At 40.2% G+C, this 25,052-nt stretch overlaps 1 protein-coding gene across 1 annotated transcript in view; it reads right to left on the bottom strand.

Moving 5' to 3' along the window:
- The window catches only part of LOC139717694 (uncharacterized), a 39,325-nt gene extending 14,560 nt beyond the window's left edge, over positions 1 to 24,765 (bottom strand). The window contains exons 1-12 of the mRNA XM_071629195.1: positions 24,682 to 24,765; positions 16,292 to 18,381; positions 14,873 to 15,058; positions 13,396 to 13,593; positions 11,709 to 11,851; positions 10,981 to 11,087; positions 7,347 to 7,444; positions 5,960 to 6,218; positions 4,515 to 4,603; positions 3,689 to 3,932; positions 3,036 to 3,145; positions 610 to 865 (exon numbers count right to left, since the gene is read on the bottom strand). Of these exons, the coding sequence (XP_071485296.1) occupies positions 610 to 865; positions 3,036 to 3,145; positions 3,689 to 3,932; positions 4,515 to 4,603; positions 5,960 to 6,218; positions 7,347 to 7,444; positions 10,981 to 11,087; positions 11,709 to 11,851; positions 13,396 to 13,593; positions 14,873 to 15,058; positions 16,292 to 18,349 (3,748 nt within the window). The 5' untranslated portion in view covers positions 18,350 to 18,381; positions 24,682 to 24,765. The remainder of the gene's footprint in view (positions 1 to 609; positions 866 to 3,035; positions 3,146 to 3,688; positions 3,933 to 4,514; positions 4,604 to 5,959; positions 6,219 to 7,346; positions 7,445 to 10,980; positions 11,088 to 11,708; positions 11,852 to 13,395; positions 13,594 to 14,872; positions 15,059 to 16,291; positions 18,382 to 24,681) is intronic.
- Between the last annotated feature and the right edge of the window lie 287 nt (positions 24,766 to 25,052).

Below are 25,052 nucleotides of genomic sequence, written 5' to 3'. Positions count from 1 at the left end.
TCAATTCAATTCAATTTTATTTATTTCAATCAACAAAAGTAATACATGAAGTATGCATCTGTTTCCATAGCATCAGTGTGTTATCAGTTGAGAATTTCATCTTGGTTGGTTTTAATGTTGATATTACAGGTTGCTAAATTAGAGAGACATTTGTGAGACTTATATAGGTAAAAAATGCTAAACATTTGGACTGCAAGCAAAAATCAACAAAATGTCACGCCACTCCATTTCACTACTATCTGTTTTGGGGAATATCTGTCATCATCAAGTTTTGTTTGTTGCTTTTTTTTTTTTTTTTAAACTGGTGTCTCTTGCATGTAAGGCTTTAATTTCATACAAGTGGTTTCACTTAACATTACCAAAAGAAAAAAGAATTCCAAGAGGAAAGATTTGGATAATTTGCAATGAGGTAGAGGATGTCGAACTCCATTCCCACCTTGTCATTTGCAAATATTGTGCATTTGCAGTTACTCTTCAACTTGTTAAACTAATAATATTTTCAGGAGGTACAGATGATCACCACAGCGCAAGATTACCATCAAGTGAGTAGCCTACAAATCTCAAAGCCAGCATCATTGTGGGGCTGCAAAGTGTTTACATTATTCATACCTTTTGGTGGCGTTACTGCCACTCCGTTTTGGTGAGCCCAGCCGACAGGGAAGATTCCGCCAGACATGCCATGACACGTCACCCTAATCTCCTCCCTCTCTACTTCGGGTCGAAGGTCATCAATCGTCACCCGGAAGAAGTACACATTGAAGACGTCGGTCACAGTGGCTGGACAGATTTGTGATGGGGCTTTAGGATTGACTGCTTCCAGGCGCATGCCGGCCAAGAACTTGTGGACATTAATCTTATTGTGCTCCTGTCAGTCAACAGAGCAAGTGAAAACAAAAATAAAATGATAGTAGCATCACTTCAGTAACAATAAGAAGATTCTGAAACTTCTTCTGAAACATTGTGATGTATAAAAGTGTGATACATGCTTTTATTCAGTAATACTGGCACAGTAGTAAATCAAGACTAGAAATGTAGCGACTGGTATGCCTCCGCCATAATGCATGATTCTCCTAATAGGTCTATAGTACATGTGGACAATGTGTGATGACAGTTTCACATAATTGGCAAAATATTAAAATGACATGCTTGTCACAAATGTGTTGAATGTTCACCTTCCTTGACCTAGGCTTTTTAAAATTGGATGAATGAAGGAGCATGTATTTGGGGATTTGAGGACTTTTAATTGACTTTATAAGTTAATGCATTGAGTAATTTTCAAGGTATGGATAAAAAGTGCAATTTCTGTATTGAATAGTAGGCAGAACATGCATAAATAATACTAAATTTCAAGATAACTTGAGCCACTTCTGAGATATGGGGAAAGAAGTAAAGTTCAGAACTTTCACTTGATCTTTGACCTTTTGACCTTAGACCTTTTTAGCTGTAGCAAAAAAAAAAAAAAAAATTCCCAGAGAATCTCTATTGGGTAATGTACGTATACACCAAGTTTTAAAAAAATCCTGCAGGCATTGCATAAATATGAGGGAAATAGTAAAACTTTGAAGAGCTGACCTTGACCTTCGACCCCCTGACCTTTGACCCCATGAACCAAAATTCCCTAGATAATCACTACCGGTCAGTACAAGCATATATATTATGCTCCATGAAGATACCTTGAAACATTTCCAAGATATGGAGAAAAAATGAAAATTTAACATTGTCACTTGACCTCTGACCTTTGACCTTTGACCTCATGACCCAAAACTCTCACCAGAGAATCTTAATTGGGTAGTACATGTATACACTAAGTTCAAAGAAAATATCTTCAGGCATTGCAAAGATATGGGGGAAATAGTGAAATTTTGAGCGTTTGACCTTGACCTTTTGACCTTTGGCCTTGAGTATATGCACCCAAAAGTTGATAGGCACAACTTCACCCCCTCATACACATACATGCCAAGTTCCATTAGGATAAATCACATGGTTTCTTAGTTACGCTGTCCACAAAATTGATTACGTACGGACGGACGGACGGAAGGACAACCCGAAAACATAATGCCTCCGGCACCACTTCGTGGCGGAGGCATAAAAATACTGAACAGTCTTTCTGTGCAATCACTATGGTCTAACAAGACATAATAGACAACAATATGCAGTAATAGAAATTCAGTAAAGAAAATGAAATGAAATGGCAAATTTATTAAAATGAAAAATACGCAGATGCAGAACAATAACAGCTGTCACATATCTGACCCTGTGACACATAGACAACACATCGGCCTTGAGATGGCAAAACAACGTATCTACATCCAACATTATTTCCAGTAAATCGAGTTTGAAGTTTCGCAATCCTACAGCTTTTTTTCAGTTTTTGTTACACACTTCATATCTTAAACTAGAAGGACCAACAGTATCAGTAATACAGCGCATGCAAATTGATTTCACTAGACCCTTCACATTTAGAATAATTTGCATTTAATCAAAACATACATTGTTTTGCCGTCTCAACATAACCACGCTATTGCTATTGCTACGGCAAAACAACGCAAGTCTCAATCACTGGCGCACATATAATGTCCAACAACGTCAATATGCGTGCGCTGCTGCAGCCACACACGGCGCGCAGCCTATTACTGCATAAACATGTATATGGCAAAACAACGTCTTGCATGTAGATACGTTGTTTTGCCAAGTCCATGCCCGACGTGTGTTGAGCAAGAGCAAGCGTATTGCCGCTGAAGTTGTTTTGCCAACAAAGTTTGAACAATTCCCACTGGGAGGGGGCGTCATATCTCAGTAATGGAACGGGTTCTGATTCCAAGATTTGGTCAAGAGTTAGATCATACTAAAATAAGCTGAAATATGTGACTAAGTCAATTTTCATGAATTTTCGACATACGTTATTTTGCTATCTTACGTCGGACATTTCATTTGAGAATTGGGGGAAAGGGGGGGCAGAGAGCAAACAGTGCAGGGTTGGAGGGAATGCCAGTGAGAAAGATGCAGCAGACTGAGACGGAGGGGAGGTATCTTACCTTGAAGAGTTCTGGTGGTAGACTAGGGTCCATCCCAGCCTTAGTAAGAGCAGCTTTGTACAGGGACTGGTAGTTACCTGCATTGCACTGGGGGTTCTGGTCCTTCACAACTAGCAGTCATGAATGGTGATAGTCACACAGAAAGGGTTACACATCGTCTCATAGTGAGAGTCATGATGTAATGAATATTGCTTAATCTGCATGAAACTTTCAATAGTATGTTCTTATCATTATCATTATTATTACCTGAATTACCTATGATGGTGCCCAGTAAGGCAAAGACTTGTAGAGGGCCATTTCACAGATCCAATCCTGAGCCTGAGGAGTTCAGTGTGATGTATCCATGAGGTGGTCAATTTATGCAATCTGGATTCAATTTATGATGCTTCTGCTTCCAGTGATAAGTTTAGACTTAAAGGCGTTATCTAATTATGCTTTATGATTTGTTTTACATGCTTTCTAAAGGCTTCTGAAGAAAGAATGAATGCTGATATGCCAGCATATTCACATTGTATGGTCAAACTAAATATTTAATTCATGCTTGCTTATGAATAATTCTCATCACGGATACTAGACCATATAGATCAGTCTTCAACAACAGACATCATACAGTAGTCCAGTCTGTGTAGGTTTATTCATGAAGCAGGGCTTACTTTTAGGAGGTCCAATGGCCACCTTTCTGTCCTTAGCCCAGCCCAGTGGGTGGACCCGCCAGGACTGATAGAAGAGCCAAAAGTCCTGGTCCTCGTGGGTGTAGCCCAGGTAGCGCAGCTTGAGCCTGCCCCCACAGTTCTCCATGATGGTGCAGATCCAGGCCTGTAGAGGGCAGCGTTCATCGATGACGTCCACCTGTAGGCCCCTCTTGAGTCCCATGACTGGGTAGAGGCTGGCTGGAGCCTGTTAATCAATCACAGAGTTTTGAAATCAACCGAAGGTTGGGAGTGAGTCAGATGCACTGCTAGGGGATTATGGAATGATTTTCCACTCTCAGAAAAATCTTCCGTTAGTTACATGCTTTGTCATGACACCTGTTCGTCATTATATAAAATTCTTTCAAATATCATATGCAAGACCTCTAAAGACAGCTTCAAAAACTAGAAAACTAGAAAGAGAAGGATGGAGCACTTAACCATAGTAATTCTATTTGAGTAGAATATCTCTCCAGCAAAAAGTGTCACACATAATTGTATGTAACGCGGTTTGATAGTAGCAAACTAGAGAACAATGACATGTTCCCTGTAATATCGAAAGTAAAATCAAAACATACAGAACAAGTATGGTTCATATGCTAAAAGTTTATCAAAAAGAAGACATATGGTAAAAGTTTCATTATAAAGAAGACATTAAATATGTTTGGGAATTACAAATTCTCCATATTTTCATTGAAATTGCACTTCTAAAACAAAATGGAATGGAACTACTTATCTGACTAACATAAGCTTCTTAAATCTTGAGTATAAAGGAAAGAATTGACCTTACCTCTCTCAGGATTTGCTCAGGAATTGTTTTTGTTCCTGTCAGTGTCTGGATCAGGAATTCTTGCCAGTTGATGGGTTTTTGGATTAGGGCTGGAAAGAAAAAACATTGACACAACTTTAAGTAAATGTCTTCACGAGTGTATACATTCTTGGTATCTCCCACTGGATCTATCAATTCAAAAGTCTGATCACAGAAAACTGGGGAAAGGGACATGATTAAAAAGCTCTGTCTAAATAGCATTTACTTATATATCTTTATATAAATAAAGATATTGTGAATTGTGAATTGTGAATAATGTAAATTGTGAATGTAAAATGTAAATTGTGAATGAAAACAAAATTTCTCTAGAATATCTTGAATATAGACGGCTGGGATATGATTCATCAAGATGAGAAAACATGAAAGCCAGAAGAAGAGCAGTAATGCTGGTGAGCAGGGTGGTGTCACGTCCTGTGCTTATATCAATTATCTCTTGATTCGCAAGTCTAATGTGATCTCCTATGTCAACCTGGCACTGAGATCTTGTGTCAAGTCATTCAAAAGCGGCAAAACTGTCAAAAAGTGGAAATTTCCTCTGAAAATAAACTAGGTCTTGGAGATCGAGGTAGTTGTCTGTTCATGTTGAGATGAAATGTAAACTTGAGAGCTATTTTTTATCCATATCTTGAATATTCCTCTTATTCTTTGTCATAGCTCTAAATCAAATTGTGGTTTGCAAACAATTTTGATGATAATGATGGAAAGACATCGTAATGATTAAGATGATGTCCATAATGATGGTAAAAAGCAGAAGAAAGGGATGGAAGATGACGATGACATTACTGATGAAGAGAAAGAAGGTGGAAGAATGAGAAGATAAAAATGATGATGATGATGATGATGATAAACAGTGCAATACTTTCTTCTAGACTGCCAACCAAGAAATGATCGGAGACTCCAACCCCAAGCACCTTCTGATCTGGAGATTCTCCTGCCAGAAACCCGTAGCAAACTGGAGACTCTAACTTGATGTGCGCGAATGGTAAAGCGCACATCATGAGTGCAAAAGTCCCTTGTGGCCAGGGTCCAGCTTTAGGATTCTAGATGTTCTCTCGTGCCATCTCAGGCATTTTTCAACATACGAGGGCACTAAATAATGATTCAATGATTCAAATCATAAAATCATATTTTGGTTTGAGAAAACTTCATATCATAATCATCATATCATGAAGACAGATGTTATAGAGCTAATGATGCTCGACCATGAATCCCTTGGATTCATCAAAATTTAATTCCAGGTTTTAAGAAAAGGTGTTTTGGCAGGAAAAATTAAATCTCAAGTGGGAGAACAGGAGATTTCGCGAAAATGGGCTGTTGGCGGGAGATCTCCTGTCTAAAGCGGGAGAGTTGGAGTCTCTGAATAATGGATGGCTGAATAAGAATGATGACAGACAGCAGGAACTGACCATTGGGAGGCTGGAGGACGTAGCCATTTCGTGCACACCATCCAATGGGATGAACCTCCATGTTGACCAGGTCCCACCAGAAGTCCCCTGATCGGTCCCCCTCATCCCAACCGTCATAGCGCAGCAGTATCAGGGAGCCAGAGACGGCCACAATGGTGGCCACCCAGTAGCTCTTGACATGGATCGGGAAGGTCAACACCGGGTTGGGCACCTCAACCTTCATGCCTGTCTTCACGTAGCACTGCAGGCTGGCCTCCACCTACGTCAGCGTTCATGGAAAGGGTAAGCATATTGTCAGTCAGGAAAGAGCAAGGACTTTAAATCAAAGAATGCTTTGATGACATTTAGACTGTAAAGCTTCTTGAATGACATAATGATATCTCTCACACAAAAGATGATGTCATATCCTTTCAAGACCATGTTGATATTATGATATGAATCAATTTCCTTTTCTTCTTTACACTCTTCAAGCCTTCAAAAATATCCTGGTTCTCTGAAATACCTAACAAATATTCATGAAATAATAAAAGGTGTCACCTCTGTGATGTGGGATATTTCAGAAATAAACAGACCCTTTGAAACCATACCTGGTCAAGATAGAATATTTACCCACGACAGTAATGACTGTAATAAATGATTCTCATGAAAAATAACGGTTCAAATTCTCAGTAATTAGATTGAGTGCTTGTCTTGCTTTGACTTGTCAGATCTTGCAATGAAAAATGCATTCAAAACATAACGCCAAATGCTCACTGTGCGATTTGTGTCTAGCGATCTAGAGAGATCTTGCCAGAGTGGGAGCAATCTCCTCCGATCAATGGAAAATTCATGAAGTGGGCACCCAGCTGTGGTACCTGAGCACCATACAGTCAAACCTGTCTATAGAGGCCACCCAAGGGAGACGGAAAAAGTGGCCGTTATAGGCAGGCGGCCACTATAGACAGGTGACCACTGAGGAAGGTTTGACTGTAGCTTGTGTCCACACAGGTGGTGATGGTAGTGACCAATGGGTATTCAACATGTTCAATATATGGTGACCAAGCAGAAAAGCATACTGTAAAACCAGCAATGTTTGCGTGCATTTAAATTTCACGAATTTCGAGAGAGTCAAGATTTGCAAAATCAAAATGCACGCATAAGGTCTAGTTTTCACAATAAGCATTGAATGCCAGGGGAAACTTGTGAAAATTTCATGCCCCGAATATTTCTTGCTTTACAGAAGTGCGCACACTAGAGCTGCACAGTAGGTCAGCCTCAACTGCATTAAATTTGACTGACTCGTGGTAAAGTAGTGCGATTCACACAGATCCGAGGTCACTATCAATTCATGAGAATTTGCAGATGCACCTCACACAGCGGGCATTGGGCATTGAATTGAAAAACTTACATGGGGGAAGCAAGGGCTGGGTGCTGCCGTCGCTCCCGTCATCTCCAGGTACTCATCCCACGAGAAATCAGGGTTTTCTTCCTCAGGTTTGGATTCCACTTTATGAGAAAACAAGGAAAAGTAGAAATTACGCGGTGCGTAATATATGTCCCCGCCGGAAGTAGCATTTTGTAGCAAAATGTGCAATATAGGTCAAAAATCAAGGTCAAAGGTCAAAGAAGTCAAAGGTCAAAATTCTGTGTAAAAGTTTTGAAGCCCTCACCTAGTGCCATCACATAAAGCAAATGGAATCGAAATCGGGTTAGAAATGGCGAAGGAGTAGCATTTTATAGCCAATGTACAATACAGGTCAAAAATCAAGGTCAAAGGTCAAAGAAGGCAAAGGTCAAAATTCTGTGTAAAGTTTTGAAGCCCTCACCTAGTGCGATCACATAAAGCAAACGGAATCGAAATCGGGTTAGAAATGGCGAAGGAGTAGCATTTTGTAGCCAATGTACAATACAGGTCAAAAATCAAGGTCAAAGGTCAAAGAAGGCAAAGGTCAAAATTCTGTGTAGAAGTTTTGAAGCCCTCACCTAGTGCCATCACATAAAGCAAACGGAATCGAAATCGGGTTAGAAATGGCGAAGGAGTAGCATTTTGTAGCAAAATGTACAATATAGGTCAAAAATCAAGGTCAAAGGTCAAAGAAGGCAAAGGTCAAAATTCTGTGTAGAAGTTTTGAAGCCCTTACCTAGTGCCATCACATAAAGCAAACGGAATCGAAATCGGGTTAGAAATGGCGAAGGAGTAGCCTTTTGTAGCAAAATGTACAATATAGGTAAAAAATCAAGGTCAAAGGTCAAAGAAGGCAAAGGTCAAAATTCTGTGTAGAAGTTTTGAAGCCCTCACCTAGTGCCATCACATAAAGCAAACGGAATCGAAATCGGGTTAGAAATGGCGAAGGAGTAGCATTTTGTCGCAAAATGTACAATATAGGTCAAAAATCAAGGTCAAAGGTCAAAGAAGGCAAAGGTCAAAATTCTGTGTAGAAGTTTTGAAGCCCTCACCTAGTGCCATCACATAAAGCAAACGGAATCGAAATCGGGTTAGAAATGGCGAAGGAGTAGCATTTTGTAGCAAAATGTACAATATAGGTCAAAGGTCAAGGTCAAAGGTCACGACTGAAATTCTGTGTAGAACTTTCAAAGCTCCCATGTAGTGCTATCATATAAAGCAAACAGAATCAAAATTGGCTCATAAATGACAGAGAAGTAGCAAATTGAAGATTTTGATCACACACAGACGCACACACGGACACACGGACGGACGGACACACGGACGGACACACGGACACACACACGTACGGAGCCCGTTTCATAGTCCCCTGCTCGAACTCGTTCGGCGGGGACAAAAAAGAAAAGACCACACACATCAAATCCAATTCCAAGTTAGCATAGAGGATTGATATTAAGCATTCATCCATGTATAGTTCATTTCTGTCAGATATAACCATTACTGACTTCATCTTTGCACTTTGATATTCTTTGAAAATAAGTCCACGGTGCAAGCACAAGACAGAAAGATTGAAATCTGCTGCAAATCACACCTCTGTGGTTCCATTAACTGGGCTCAAACAGACTCAAAGTATCAATCCATCATGCTTTACAGTGTACATATAAGGAAGAAAATGATGGCAAAGTGTCCCTAGGAATGTTGGCTGCTTTAAACACCAAATTGACACCAATCTCCTTCTCAGTCCCCTTGGTGTATTTGCACATGTTGCATAGAGGGTGACACAATTTAGCATATAAAATACATATTTTTCTGCAGCACTATGGAATGTTGACACTTTTACATGCAAGGCTGGAAGAACCAAGAGTTGGATCACAAAATGAGTTCACTTCATTCTTGTTAATGTGAGATAGAATATACAAATATACTTGGCCTTGAGAGTTTCTTGTTAAGACTGAGCAGAGGTGACTCCAAAAGAACTTTTCACTGAGGGGTGCAGCCCCGAAGTGAATAGTTCTTTTGTAGGCACCGAGGCCCATAGTTTTAACAAGAAACTCGAAATTAGGCAAAGTATATTTGTTTTATATTTTGGATCAAAAATTCAGACGAAAGAAGGGCAAATGGGGGGGGGGGGAATGCAAAGCGAGAAGTCGTATGGTGGAATTGATGTTGTGAAGGGATCCTACACGCAGCAGCGCACGATGTCAGAACTGCTTTGTGATGTTTGTTAAAAATGTTACATTTTAAGCGTGACGCACAGTGCAAAGCAACGTGCAAAGTCTGAAGTGTTTTTATGACGTCATGATTGTTTTGTTAGAAATTGATACATTTCACAGACTGATGCTTCGAGCAGTGCGCAATGTCAAAATTGATTTTACGCAACAATTGCTTTCATAGAAATTGCTACATTCTACAGATTGACGGGTACAGAGCTGCGCACAGTTTCAGAATTGCTTTGTGACATCATTTTGCAAATACTGTATACGCCGTTATTTTCGCGAGGGTTTTATTTTCGCGAATTTCGCGAGCTTTGGGCTGATCGCGAAATTAAAGACACGCGAAAATATTACTCTGTCATACCTTATGTGCAAATTGATGACAAGATGCATCCAACGCTGGCCGGACCAGAACGCGGCTGTTACATCGGCCAGTACATACACATACTATATTACTAGTACGTACGCTACGGTGCGACCGATTGTGGAAGTGTAGTACGATGCTAAACGTGCATTTAAAATGTGTAATCTCCGTGCTACGTTACCTTATGCGAACGAACACCGGCTCAACGTGGTTGGGTACACGGGTGAGGCCTAGGGATGCATGTAGCCCGACCAGACGCCGTGTGTGCAGGGCCTTGCAGACGCCAATGCGCAGCTGGGTGTAGCTAGCGCGACACTTGTGTACAGCGACAGGGCCGTGTATATAGGATGCATGTAAAACTTTCGCTAGCGCTAGCGCAGCTCTGAAACTTTGTCGTCTATTTGTTGCAACATTTGGTAGGTACTGAGTACTTGGTGAATGCCGTAATTGTTTCATTTTATAAATCTTCTACTGTGTCGTTTCTATTTTCATGTTTGGGAGTCACAATGCAAATGGAAAAACGTTACGAGTACGTTGGCAAGTGTTTGAACGTGTTTCTTGGCAGTAGACCCTACTACTACTATCAATCGTGAATTTAACAACACGCGAAAATGCCACTGATACCGTGATTCGCGAAAATATCTGTACGCGAAAATATTGGCGTATACAGTAGTTTACCATTTGCAAAATGTCGTCATAGAAGTGACGTCATTTTGCAAATAGTACTTATGGAGTGTCAACTTTCTGACATAGCTGAAAATACCTTTAATCACGTGAATCCCTTTCAACCAATCATCAGAGGATAAATTTTTGATGCAAAATATAACAGCCATTATAGCAGCTGTAAAAGAAATGTAAATGATAAGAAACTATGGGATATTTTCAATAACTTCAAGAATATTTCATATATATTTGTTTGTTACAAGTGAGTTATCTCTGGAAAGGTTTCATTTTGCTCTATCTGATGATGGACTTACTTGTTTAAAAATGGCGCTTAACTCATTATGCAATCCACTCTCAAAGTGAACTGCTGATCAAGTCTCCTCCACTGTGTACTTACCATCTACTTTGAGAACCTTATTCATGTCATCCTTCCCAACGTCATCCTCCATCTCAGCAGCTTTTCGCTTGCCCATAGGAATAGGGGCTTGGGGATAAGTTCCATACCTGTGGTTCAAAGCAGAAGGACAGAACCAAGTACTGGGAAATAAAAGCACTGTGGGAAATATATAAATATCCTAAAGAGATCTGGGGAGGTTGGTGAATGTAATACACAGTATTACCTACACAGTGCACTCCCAAAATAATGAACAGGGTTAGAATGAAATTCCGGATAAAACAAAGTGAACTTCAGATCCCAGAATTATCATCTATATATCTGCATATACTTTTTGTTCAGCTTTAACAAAAAAAAAAAAAAAAAAAAAAAAAAAAAACTACTGGTCCAGAGGACTTCGTTATTACGGGAGTTGCCTGTATCTAATAAAGGTAGTAATGCCAAGAGTATGAAAAAAACAAAATAAAACAAAACATGAGTACCAATGAAATTTATTTATTACCCAATATATCAGCATTACATAGTATTCAATTTTTTTAAAAAAAGCAGGCCGATGTATTCACACTAACTAATGTTTCTTGAGACTCTATATCTTAGATTTAAACCACAAGTACTTGGTTGAAGTTTAGGCAATACTGTGTTGATATTACACAACAAGACAAAAGAGACAGTCTGGACCACTAGTAAATTTCATGGCATTCTTCTGGGTGGAGTACGGAAGACAGACTCACTTGATGGCAACATCAATACTGGAAAGTGGTTCCTTGGGTTCCTCCTTCACCACCACCGTCTGTTCTACCTTCTCCACTGGCTTGATAGCAGGCTTGATGGCTGGAGCAATAGGGATAGGCGTCGAAGCATGCTTGGCTTCAATCTACACACACAGAATTACAAAAGCAACATCAAAGTTCATCGTTCTTTCTTGGTAAGCCCTCTCAAATTTAACAACGTATTGACACCACAGCTTATGCCAAGTGTCATAATAGACACGTGATGTCACAGCAGCCCATATGGTCCTATAATTCTATATTCCTTCTCTGCATTAAGATGTAAACATATCCAATTAAAATATATTATGAATACTCCAGATGCTAGTACCGCGTGACAAAAGTCATATGATTAACACTCATAATCTTTACCTAGTATAGATAGTTATTATCAACATGGTGACTGAAAACATCATGTTTTATCACACTGAAGAGTATCAGTATTGCACTTTTGCTTGATAGCATACAATGCAGTTTTCTATAATGGCAATATAACATGCCCCTGTGGAATTCAAATCAGCACTATTTATCCCAGTAATATGAATGATAAATCCCAGTCATATGCACACAACAGAGTTTAATGTTTGAACCATAAACAATGTAAAACAATCTCCATGATACCCTCATAAAGACAGAACAAGGCAAGTGCCAAAATGTGTCTCGCCCATTCGTGTAGAAGAAATCAATGTTTTTCTAAATCCTGGAAGTTCATTGATCCTGCCTATGACCTTTGACCTTGTGCAGACCTTCAACTCCCCAAGGGACATTCACCAGCCAAGTTTGGTCACAAACGGACATATGGATCAAAAGTTATGAGCCATAGTCGAAACGCGCCGTAAAAACTTAACATTGGGCCCTAAAAGTTCATTGACCCTGTCTGTGACCTTTGACCTTGTGATGACTTTCAAATCCCCAAGGGACATCTACCATCCAAGTTTGGCAACATATGGACATATACATCAAAAGTTATGAGCCATAATCGAAACGCGCCGTAAAAACTTAACATTGGGCCCTAAAAGTTCGTTGACCTTCTGCGACCTTTTACCTTGTGGTGACCTTCAACTCCCCAAGGGACATCTACCATCCAAGTTTGGTACCAAACGGACATATACATCAAAAGTTATGAGCCATAATCGAAACGCGCTGTAAAAACTTAACATTTGGCCCTAAAGTTCAATGACCCCTGCCTGTGACCTTTGACCTTGAGGTGACCTTCATGTTTGCTTAAATGTGGAAGGCAGAAGAGATAGAAGAGAGAGACAGATACAGGGTGAACAGAAAGATATCTAAAAGAGAGGGAGAGAGTTAGAAGAGATAGAAGAGAGGAAAGATGGAAAAGAGATAGATGGCAAAGAGATATAGCGATTATAAAGAGAGAGAGGGGGAGAGAGGGAGACGAGAGAGAAGATAGAAGAGAGAGACATATTATGTACAGGGTGAAGAGAAAGATATTTTAAAGAGAGAGAGCGAGATAGAAGAGATAGAAGAGAGGAGAGATAGAGAAGAGAAAGAGAGAAAGGAGATAGAGGGTGAAGAGAGAGAGAGAGGACAGATATAGAGGGTGCAGAGAAAGAGAAACAGAAGAGATAGAGGAGAGAGAGAGACAGAAAACAGATACAGGGTGAAGAAAGGGAGAAAGAGTAGTGCTCACATCTTTGAGGGCCGGGGAAAGGATGGGGAGTTTCCCAGGGGCCTGAACCAGCTGAAAGATCTGGCCTGGCGAGATGGCGTTGCTAGCAACCAGCTGGGGGGTTGTACTACTGCTCTTCACCAGCTCTGTGTTGGTACTGGGTGCCAGGGCAGAGGGGCCAGCAGTTGTTGGAAGCTGGATAGGATGGCTCAGGTTCACCTAGTTTGAAAGGTTTTGGGTGAGAAGGATGCACATGAGAGTGAGCTCAAACATAAAAATAAATAATCGGTGAATTTGGAATGTTTACCATTATATCATAAAATATTCACCAGCATTATGAACATAATATATTGCTCCATATCCTAAAACTTTATATTAACAAAGGAGATATAAAGCCAAATGTTTTGCATGCTGAAACAAGAATTAAAGAAATCTCATTCATTTTGATAAGCAACCTAAGCTAACTGCAAAATCCTTGTTTCTGTAACCTTAACCTGGATCCTTCTGTTACCTGGTCTTTGAGTCTAAACAATTTGGTCACTGTATTCCAATGATGACAAATATTCTCTAGATCACTAATGCCTCGACAACATTCCTTGAAATTGTTTTGAATAACAAAAATCACTGACAAACCATGTGGAAACATGGGTGAGTTTTATTCTTCTGCTTCCAAAACAGAATTTCTTTGCTTCTGAACAAATATGCCTGTGGCTTGATGCCAGCATGAGTCAGTGCCTGTAAAACTCTCTGTCTCCTATGTCAAAACGGCAAGCCAAGCGAGGACTCAAACACTGATAACAAGACATTCTTCTTTTTGTCATGATCATTCCTAGCTAAAAGTGAATGCATTCCTAACTGCACATCACATACAAACATCCACCATCCTCATATATACACAAGAGCACACATATATCTATTCTTTTCTACTTTCATTCCTTTTCCATTTCTAACGACTAGGGTTTCCTTCACCTTACAATCATATCCCACGGAGTAGAAACTTCATGTCTCCGATACAAAGAGTTTCCAATAAAATAGGATTGTTTGTGATAAAATTATTGTATGAAATGCACAGGTAACACAAACAATAACCCATAAATAGCTGAAACATACAATAGATGCTAAAGAAATGAATTACACTCTACTGATCATTTTGCATGATTGCATACATCCTTTGATTTTGTACTCAGAGCATTTTTTTTTTCAGTTTAAAAAAATTTAGTTTTTCTATCAACCTGCCATTTTCTCATTTGAGTAAGCTGAATCTATAGGTATGGCCTCTCTCTAGTTCTCCATTTTTTTTTTTAAAGTTACCTCATGTGATGAAATACTGACATGAAGAAATAAAGCTAAAGACAGCGCACTGTTTTCAAGCCTTTCTATACAGCCATCAGTTGTAACGATGCCTGGTAAGAAGATTGGCACAAATTGTTTAAGCACACATACAGATAAGCCCATAAAAAAGAAGACAACAACAAAATGCCTCGAAGAAACATGTTACCATGGGAACTTGGATCAGTCCAATGGTAGCCTGAGCACCACAGGTCTGCAGTAGCTGGGGCTGCATGAGGGTGGATGGCTGCGTCACTAGGGTCCCACCTCCACTCTGGGAAGCTGGTGGAGGCAAGACTACAGGCTTGGTGTCGGGCAGCTTGTTGGGTGCACTGGCTGCAGGGGCACTCGCAATCTTTGGAAGGGATTGAAATAAATCACAATATACTCAGAATTCACAGGTTCTGAATCTAGAAATAGACTGATATCAAGCAAGCCAAATAACTAACAATGAAGAAACAATTGCTGTATATTCCACATCACAATACTGAAAATAATACTTCTGAATGTCCCATGATATTTAATTTACCTGACTTTAATTCTATAGCATGACAAACTTTATGCAGATATCAGAACTCCTGACACATTATGAACATAAATGTTTTATTAATTAATGCATGGTTTGATAGTCAATTAAACAGAGATGGTTTTACAGCAGTTGATGTAATTTTTTAAAACACTACCATGGATGTGCTTTGGAGCTGCAGAAAATGTCTAATTGACACCGGAGTGATTAAGCCAACTATTTATCCATCATCCTAGGCATATTTAGCTAAAGTTACATCAACTTTGATTTGTGTCTTTTATTCTACATTCTACCTTTAAATTGTCAAGCAATGAGAGAATTGGTGGATTCTACTAATAGCAAGATTGAATCATGAAACCAATCAACACAACTTTCACCCAGCTGAAGTCATGCAGCTTTTCTACAATGAGACATCTTGTATAATAAACATATCATATTCTACAATATCACAGTCTCTTAAACAAAAGGAACACATGTTGAATAAAAATGAGTTAATGAGATTTAGTCATATAAGATAATGTAATCATAGAGTCAATATCAGCTGTCTGAGGACTTATCAGAAAACATCGCACCAAGGGTGGGTATAGCACCATCTGATACACTGATAGGGTCCAGATTACCACTTTTTATCTTATTTGGTAATGGTCAGGGCAAATGTCATCTACTGAGTTTACAGAATTAAGATAAGGATAATGGCAGCATTTTTTTTTTTTTTTTTGAATGCTGATGTGTTTTTATTCAAAAGAAAATTAGTTATATGAGGGGAAATGTATTGACTTAAATTGCACATCCAGAATTGAGGTATACTGTACTATGGACATTTATGCACAATTCTGTCATAAATTAATCTACTGATATACTTGGTTTTGCAATATGCATTTTTAACATCATAAAATAAAATCTGCATGATTAGAGTTTTGTGTAATCATCTTGAAAAAAAAAAAATTGCTTCTACACTTAACAATTTTCTCCTCGATGGCTTTTGTACAGAGAGAAGGCATATGTTTACAGGCATCTATACATTGATACCAGACTACAAGGCAGGCTACCCTGTATACCTACCTGTACAGGGGCTTGAACAATCTTTGTCCTCATCTGCTGTGGTGTTATGTTGCCAGAGTTGGGAGTGACATGGGCACCATCCGCAAGAACTGGCTGTATGCTCTGAAGGAGAATCTGATTGTTCCCTCCGGCTATAATGTGGTGTGGTATTAGCTGCTGCAGAGTGGTGGTGGTGGTCTTGGCAGGTTGGTTGCCTGTGGCAGGCTTGGCCATGACAATAGTGTTCTTTGAGCCCTGAACTGGAGGCTGGTAGATGACGCTGACTGGTGTTGTTGGTACTGTTGTTGGGGTTGGTGGGTTGATGGTTCCACTGGACTGTACACCTTGAGGTTTAGGAATCCCTGGCTGAGGGTTATTGGTCAGAGCACCCACCTGCCCTAAGGTGGTGATCTTTGCCTGTGGTGATTTTATACCTGGGGTTATCAGTGTTTGGGCACCACTTGTAAGGGTTAGGCCAGGAATCAGGCTGAGGTTGGACTTACCCTGGACGGTGGGAAGTATCTGAATCCTTTGTCCACCACTGACGTGGGCTGATGTGGCTATCTTGGCAAGAGCCTGCTGGACTGGTACTGGTTTACCCTTAATAACAGCACCAGACACCTGTTGGAGGGTTTGTTTTCCATGCTGAATCTGGGCACTGCCCGAGTTCACTGGAGCATTGGCAGCACCAAGTTGAAGAGTTATAGGCTGGTTGACTGCAGGCAATGCAGGACTTTGCACGTTTGATGCACTCGTCTGTACCTGAGCCACATTTCCTTGTGAGGTCGTTGTGAAAGTGGGAAACAGGGAGGATGTCAGCACATACTTTTGTCCATTTGCAGCCACAAACTGGAACTGACCACTTTGCAATTTTGCCGATGAAACTGTTATCTGCTGGGCAACTTGGGTGGTATTTGGCTGTGCTGTTGGAACTGGCTGCTGCACAGCCTGTATTCCAGAAATATTCACCTGCTGAGGTGCACTGCCTTTATTTCCATGTGATGCAGGAGCACCAACCACAACTTTTGGTGATATGGAGGCTGGTACAAGCCTTGCTTTTGGTAGGCTGGGCAGCACCTTGCCTAACTGAACTTGGCTAGTGGCATCAGTGGGAATGGCAGTTTGCAATTGTGCCTTTACATCTCCTGTACCAAGAGACTGAGGATTGGTCACAAGTACTTTCAGCGGACGTAACTGCTGTTGCTCAGATTGTGAATCGGGACGCAAAATAGGAATCTGGGCAGGCTGAGAGATATTAACTGCCTGAGATCCCTCTGTCTTTATTGGGACACTCTGCACTGGCGTAGCTGCCAGAACTGCTAGTTTTTTAAGTGGAGGTTGCTGAGAGTTAGCAGGCGCTTGGACTGGTACTGGTGTTGGTGGTGTTTGCACTTGAGGTGGTGTTACCATTGTGGCTTGGATTCTTGGAGCAGGTGGTTGAACGATTGCAGAAGGGGTGTCAAGAGGTTTCTTTGAAGGAATTACAGGCCTCTGCAGGGCAACACCTGGAGCAGCTGGGATTGGGCTGGGGACAGGACTCTTTATAGCAGACTTTGGAGGAGTGGGTGAATATGGAAGGGTACAGGTTGTTGATGTCTTTGCTCTTATTGCAGCTGCAGCTGCAGCAGCCGCTGCGGCAGCAGAAGCAGTGGCTTTCGCTTCAGCTATGGCAGCAGCCTCATCGTCTACTGGTACGGTCGGCATTATCTTCTGAGGCTGGGATGGAACTGCAAGAATGGGAGCACCAGGTGACGGCAGGCGTTTCTTGACGATAACTGGCCTCTCCTTGAGAACATTTTTCTTTGGCATTATTCCGGTTGGCTTCATCCTGATTGGTGGTAGAGAGGTCTGTTTGAAGGATCTAACGAATCCTGGTCGTGGCTGCTGCAGGATGACGATACCTTGTTTGCCTGGTGCCCCACCATTGTTGTCGCTACTGACAGCCGTGACAGGTGCAGCTGGCTGCAGCCCGGTGGGCGGCTGCTGGTGGGGTGAACCTGGCCCCGCTGGCAAGGGCACAGTGGGTACAGAACTCTCCGAGTCTGAGGGTGCAGTGTCACCTACTCCGTTTCCTTCCATAGCTCCTCCTGCTTTCTATTCAATCATTTGGCCTGTGAAAATATCATAGAGAACAGAAATCGCCATTGTATCAAAATTAGACATTGTTGAAATATAGTGTTGTTTCATGGAAGAGTTAGAGTCAAATGAATCTTTCAGATTGAACTTTCATAAATACAATAAGCAGAAGAAACATCATATCGCGGACATGAAATACTTGATTGCATGTATTACATAAAGGTTGATATGAGTGATACTTGGGGTGAATCTTTTCATTCATATTTCAGAAGATGCTCAGGATATTTCTTTTCTGAGGTACATGACTTCACATATTAACTTTATTTTTACCAAGGGCAGTAACAGCATATGTACTGTACTATTTGTAGAGGGCCGTCCAATGGTGCCAGGTAAAACATCAGAGGTAATAATGTCAGAGGTAAAAATCTCAGACGTTAGAGTGTCAGAAGTAATAATGTAAGCAGTAAAAATGTCAGATGAAAAAACAAGAGACCCGGGGGTCACGCGCTCACCTGAGTATCGCAATTTTACCTTCCATGCATTCTTGCACACTCTTACCTGAGAACATTGGAAACTTAGGTCTGCACATGGATCCCCCCCCCCCCCCTCAACTCCAGGGTGGGGGGGGGGGGGCAGGCAGCCCTGGATCTGCAATGAACAAACTTGGAACTAAAGTCATCAATGTACAAACTCATGGTATTAACTATGCTTTATCATTTCTGGTTCTAGAGTAGAAGATTTTAGATATTCCTTAATGTGGGGGGGGGGGGGGGGGGGTGGGCCCCCTAGGGGCCCCCCAAGAGGGATATGGTGCCCATTTGAAGGAATTGAGATTCTATCCCCCTAGGGATGCTACCTGCTAAGTTTGGTCAAAATTCATCATGAGGTTTTCAAGAAGAAGATGAACATGTACAAATCAGGCCCCATTACAACTGTAGGACTTCTCTCCATTCCCTCTCCTGGGTCCCAAGAGGGGGGGGGGGGGGGGGGGGTACCCCTGATTCCACCAATACCATGAACAAACTTGAAACTACAGTCATCAATGTACTAACTCATACATGTAGTATTATTTGAGCCCTATCACTTCTGGTTCTAGAAGATTTTTAAAGATTCCTTAATTTTAGGGGGTTCACCTGGGGGGCCCCAGGTGGGCCATGGTGCCCATTTGAACAAATTGAGATCCTATCCCCCTAGGGATGCTACCTACCAAGTTTGGTGAAAATCAGACATGGGGATATCAAAGTGAAGATGAAAATGTACAATTTAGGCACCATTAGGACCCCTCCCTACTCCCCTCCCTGGGTCCCAAGGGGGGCACCCCTGATTCCCCCATGAACAAACTTGAAACTACAGTCATCAATGTACTAACTCATAGTATTAACTAAGCTCTATCACTTCTGGTTCTAGAGAAGAAGATTTTTAAAGATTCCTTAATATTAGGGTGTTTGGGCCCCCCTGGGGCCCCCAGGTGGGCCATGGTGCACATTTGAACAAATTGAGATCCTATCCCCCTAGGGATGCTACCTGCCAAGTTTGGTGAAAATCTGTTATGGGGTTCTCAAGAAGAAGATGAAAATGTAAAAAGTTTACACATGACGGACGACGCACGCCGGATGCCGGACGAAGAGTGATCGCAATAGCTCACTTGAGCCTTCGGCTCAGGTGAGCTAAAAATGGTACAAATATCATGCTTTCATCCATTTATTCAAATTCATTTAATTACTTATCAAACTATACTGTTATTTCCAGTATAAAAAGTTGATACAGAAATCTACACTAAAATGTGACCCCTATAATCTTCATCAATTTACAATGTAAAAGAAATATACTACATACAACTGTAAAAGGAGGGGTGCTAGGATGCTGGGGGCTGCAGCCACCCCCCCCCCCCCCCCCATGAAAATAGCGAAATTCAGGCAACTGCCATGTAATATCATCTCTTGAAGTTTCCAACATTTTATGATGCAAATTGTGTATCGGTGATCAACACTGCCATACCCAGAAAGGTGATTTCCAGTTGATACAAAGAAAAGGAAAAGGAAATGACATGAAAGTAATTGCATCCAGTAAGGGTCACATGAAAATCATTTATGACAGACACATGTACAAAACCTCTGACATTTTTACCTCTGAGACATTAATACTACTGATATTTTTATCCCTCATGTTAGTACCTCTGCCATATTTGCCTGACATTTTTAACTCTGACACATTTACTTCTCAATTTTTTTGCACTGAACCTGTCCAATTCTGTCATCACAATCTGCCTTTAGAATCAATTAACAAAGTGCCTCCAATCGAGGACTCTCTTCCATAAATTATGGACCTACTGCACACGGACATCCATTGCTCGTGAAATTATTCATGCACTTATTTCTGTCAAAAGCATCACAATAAAAATGTAACCATGCATTCCTGCTTTGATCTCGTCATCACTGCTGACAGCCAGCTGGGATAAAAACAATACAGCACTTAGAGAAATCTAAATCAGAAGATAATAACTCTGTTCATTCACTTAAGTTACCAAGTTTGTGACACATACTGTAAAACACGACATTTTCACGGCATTAAATTTTCGCAAATTGGAGCCGACGGCCTTTTTCGTGGCATTAAATTTTCGCGAGTTGCCTCAAGCATTCAATGCATATAGTGGAGACAAGAACTTTCGTGTGCATTTTAATTTTGCGAATCTTGGCTCTCACGAAACTCACGAAATTAGAATGCACGCGAACATTCCTTCTTTTACAGTACCGGTAGTTTGTTTTGAGGTTTGCTGCTTCCCATCATTGGTGTTTATTCAAAGGTAGTTGAGTCTGAAAAGGCACCTCATCCAAGAAGGACTAAAATGAGGGAAACCATTCTTTTGTCAGTGAAGATGCATGATTACACAATCTTCAATACCCAAACATCTGAATGTACTCACTAAGATGCATATAATCAGGCGGCGGCGGGGATGATGGGATCAAAGAAAGAGCTTCATTCATAGACCATGTATGTGTAGTAGGTCCACGCATAAACATTATACCTTTAAACAAATTGGAACTTCGGAATTAAGGCTGTCAAAATAGGATCTTTCCTGTAGCACACAACATATCTCTTGAAAATGTATACAAGCAAAGCTGTATTGTCATACATGTGGTAATAATTCAAACACATGCTTGTTAAAAACAATTCAAATCAGATCAAATACCTTCATGACAAATGATGAGACTAAAACATTTCACTCCAAGGCAATTTCTGGAATGGTTTTAAAATTGTTGATTGTTGAGGGAAGGGATGTACCATTATGGAGTGAAACTCTCTAAACTTCATGTTATGCAGCATTTACACCATGTTCCGGCAGCCACGTTTTGAGCCACCATGAACAAAACGGGGTGAACGTGAGACAACGTGGTGGGATGGTAAAGGCAAACTGCCAGGACGTGATTGCCGTGGATGCCATGTCAGATTTTTAAACCGTCAAAAAATTTGCCACTGCAGTGCCAGTGTTGATGAGAAACCTTGTAGGCTATATTAAACTGGGTGAATGCAACTAAATGCGATGGAACCCAATAGGTCGTACCAAAACTTGGAGGCCTTTCCTAATGAGACGCGACGGAAAATATTGTGTAGTTTAGCCTGACCAGATGCCATGAGAACAGCATCTGATAGCTATATTTTAACCAGAGTGAGAGCTGGAATGAACAAGACTAGAATACCGAGGGGAAAAAAACAGGAGAATGTCCCATCTATCCAAGGCGTACTATGTTTTGGGCAAACGGGGCTCTCGTGGTCACCGTGAACTTGGTGTAAACGTAGCATTATCAACTGTGATTGTCTTATATAATGAGCAGTGTCTGACTTAATGATTCTTTTCTCTCTCACAGTCCAGAGTTCAGTGTTTCTGAATGACACAGCTAAACTAGCATCATGTGATGGCAAAGTTACATCTACTTTAAGCATACTTGTGAGAGCCTCCTATTAACACTTGCATTGTTCTGGAAGCTTAAATCAAATCCCCCACCCCCCCCCCCCCCCCCAAAAAAAAAAAAAATATATATATATATATATATATATTATTGTTTATATGTCCTGAATCATATGGAATGATGACATCTAAAATTTCATCATAGCACAAATAGACGATATTGACCAAAATGTTTAATAAAGTGGCACATAGAACATTCTTGCAGTGTTGTTTTGGTCTCAACCAACCCTCTGACTCGTGCGTTATAATCATGTCTGTTGCTATAATCATGCATAGGTTTACCTACAATTTCTCAGGGACATTTAAAACACTAACAATATGCTTACTGGATGATTGCATGGTACACTGTAAATTAGACGGATCATAAAGACAATTGCATTCATAGACAAGATATGGCTATATGTGATAAAGACTTCAAATAATTCAAACATGCTTCTGTACTTTTTAAAGGAAAGACAAAATAACAAGAATCATGATATTCAAAGTTGAAGTCTCGACATATGTAGTTGACACCATGACATTGGTCACAGCCAATGTCAAATTCAAATGAGATATATTATAATGAAGTCATTACGTCACAAGTCTCCCATAAACCTGCACACAAATCTTCACTATATACCCCTCTCTCATATGTGATGAATTCAAGATGATGAAATTTCATTCTTTCCTCACATGAAACTGTTAAAGAGCTTGAAAAACTCAGTACTGATGACTTTGTAAAGGGCAGAGTGTTAGAGTTACTGCATTGACAAAAAGAACGGATTTATATCTTTGTAAAATTTTTTTTTTTTTTAAATGGGAGAGTTACAAGGCACTGACATTTGGCTTTGTGTAAGTGCATATCAATCATGCACATGATATGGACTGTGGCCAATCACAGCTTGTGATAACATAAGTGTCACTTTATGTGGATTTTTTTTTTAAATCTTGATACAAAACAAACAACTGAATTTAATGTTATGTTAGTTTACCAAACTCTCTCTTTCTTTTTAAAGAGTTGATTATCGGTTGGGTATTCAACTTCATTTCATATCTATGTAAACTCAGTATAACATTGCAAGCTTTCCCATTCACTAGCTGTCAGCACAATTAAATGTTGTATTCAATATCGTAATTTTTACTCATGCCTGAGTAAAATGCCATTTCAGGACAACTAGTTTGGAAATGAATCATAAAGAACACAACCTATTTTTACACAGGCGTCCTTGATTTTGATTTATTTGTAGCATCATAATTCAGTAGGCCAATAAACTATACAGCGCTGATACAGAGATACCCGTATGAAAATATTTTGTGTGCAAGAAGAAATTTCTACTAGACCCTATAGGCCTACCGTACATTCTAAAATTGTATAAATGTGGCTAGTAGATGCTGACATAAAAAAAAAAGACCAAACAAACTGTAGAACCCAAAGTTACACAAGTTAGGTTGGATGACTGATTGCTTTCATATCAGATTAGTTTTCAAAGTAAAACAAATCAAGGAATATGTTAATCTATCATAATTATGTACCTTGGTATGATGCATCCTGCCCAGATAATATGTTGAAAAAAGTTTTTTTTTTAATAAACTTAAAAGAATAAATAAAACAAACTGGATGAAGTCCAGCCAAAATATGTTGCACCAACTCCAAACACAAAGTGAGCAGAAGAAAAGAATATAGTGGTTCACTACATATTATGCAAAAACAGTGAACGTTGTTCGGGTATGCCTCCCTTCGAAGCTTTGCCTTTACTCAATACAGAAATCCCTTACTCCATACCACACTACACTATGCTTCCTACGTCCTCGTGAAACAGTAGCACTTGTATTTTGCATACGTACATTTCTTTCGTGCTCTCTCCGCCTAGCGCCTCTAGGGCAGCGCGCCTCTCCAGCACCGTTTACTCGGGGAATACATAGAGCGCGCATGTGCACCACTAATATTAGCATATTCAACAAACGGCAATACTAAACATTCTACATGGAATCCTCGTGTACTGTGTCTACTTTTGAACTACGGCGAATCTGACGTACAATATTATAACATGAACTGCAGTGAAAAGAGATGTGGCCAACTCTCCAAGTTTGGAGAAAACTTTAGTCAAGTAATCGATTTTGGTTTTCCAAATGGCAGGACAGTGAGGCATATCCTATAACACACGAAAAAACGTTAAATAAGTTACGGGTAATTGGCTTACCGATCGGTGTTCCTGCAAGACCACTACACAGTAGAATGAATACGCTTGTTGGTTTATTGAATAACACACGCCCACAAACAAATTTGTGCGTTGAAAATAAGACTAGAAAACTGCTTCCCAATTCATATGAATCATATTTATCATTGCAATAGTATATATTGTAGGTATTGTCATCAAAATCCACTCACCATAACCCTGTTTCGTGCTCTAAAAACAATTTTTTGATCCACAGATTTCCACGTAAATTTACGACGTCTTCGCCAAGATGGCAGCTCAAAAGTATTCTGCGCATGATCGGAATAGTCAATGTTTACGTAGGGGAATTCTAGGGAGAAGGGTGTGTAATTCTTTCCAATATCCGGTTTAATAGCATTCATAAGGATCTTGAAAATGTCTGTATCGCTTAAATATTTTCAATTAGTACACTTCTTACGGTATGTTCTAAAAGATGATTGAAATCTTATTCGCATTTGTATTTAGCCTTCGCACTTAGAGAGTGGATGGCCATTGTCAGTCTGTTGGACGAATCCAATAACATTTTAACCTGCTTGCTGGCTGT

This window comes from Diadema antillarum, unplaced genomic scaffold (assembly GCF_040938485.1).
Source record: "Diadema antillarum isolate AM-2024a unplaced genomic scaffold, OU_Dant_1.0 scf00000081, whole genome shotgun sequence".
Classification (NCBI taxonomy): domain Eukaryota; kingdom Metazoa; phylum Echinodermata; class Echinoidea; order Diadematoida; family Diadematidae; genus Diadema; species Diadema antillarum.
This window is presented reverse-complemented; position numbering and strand designations above follow the sequence as displayed.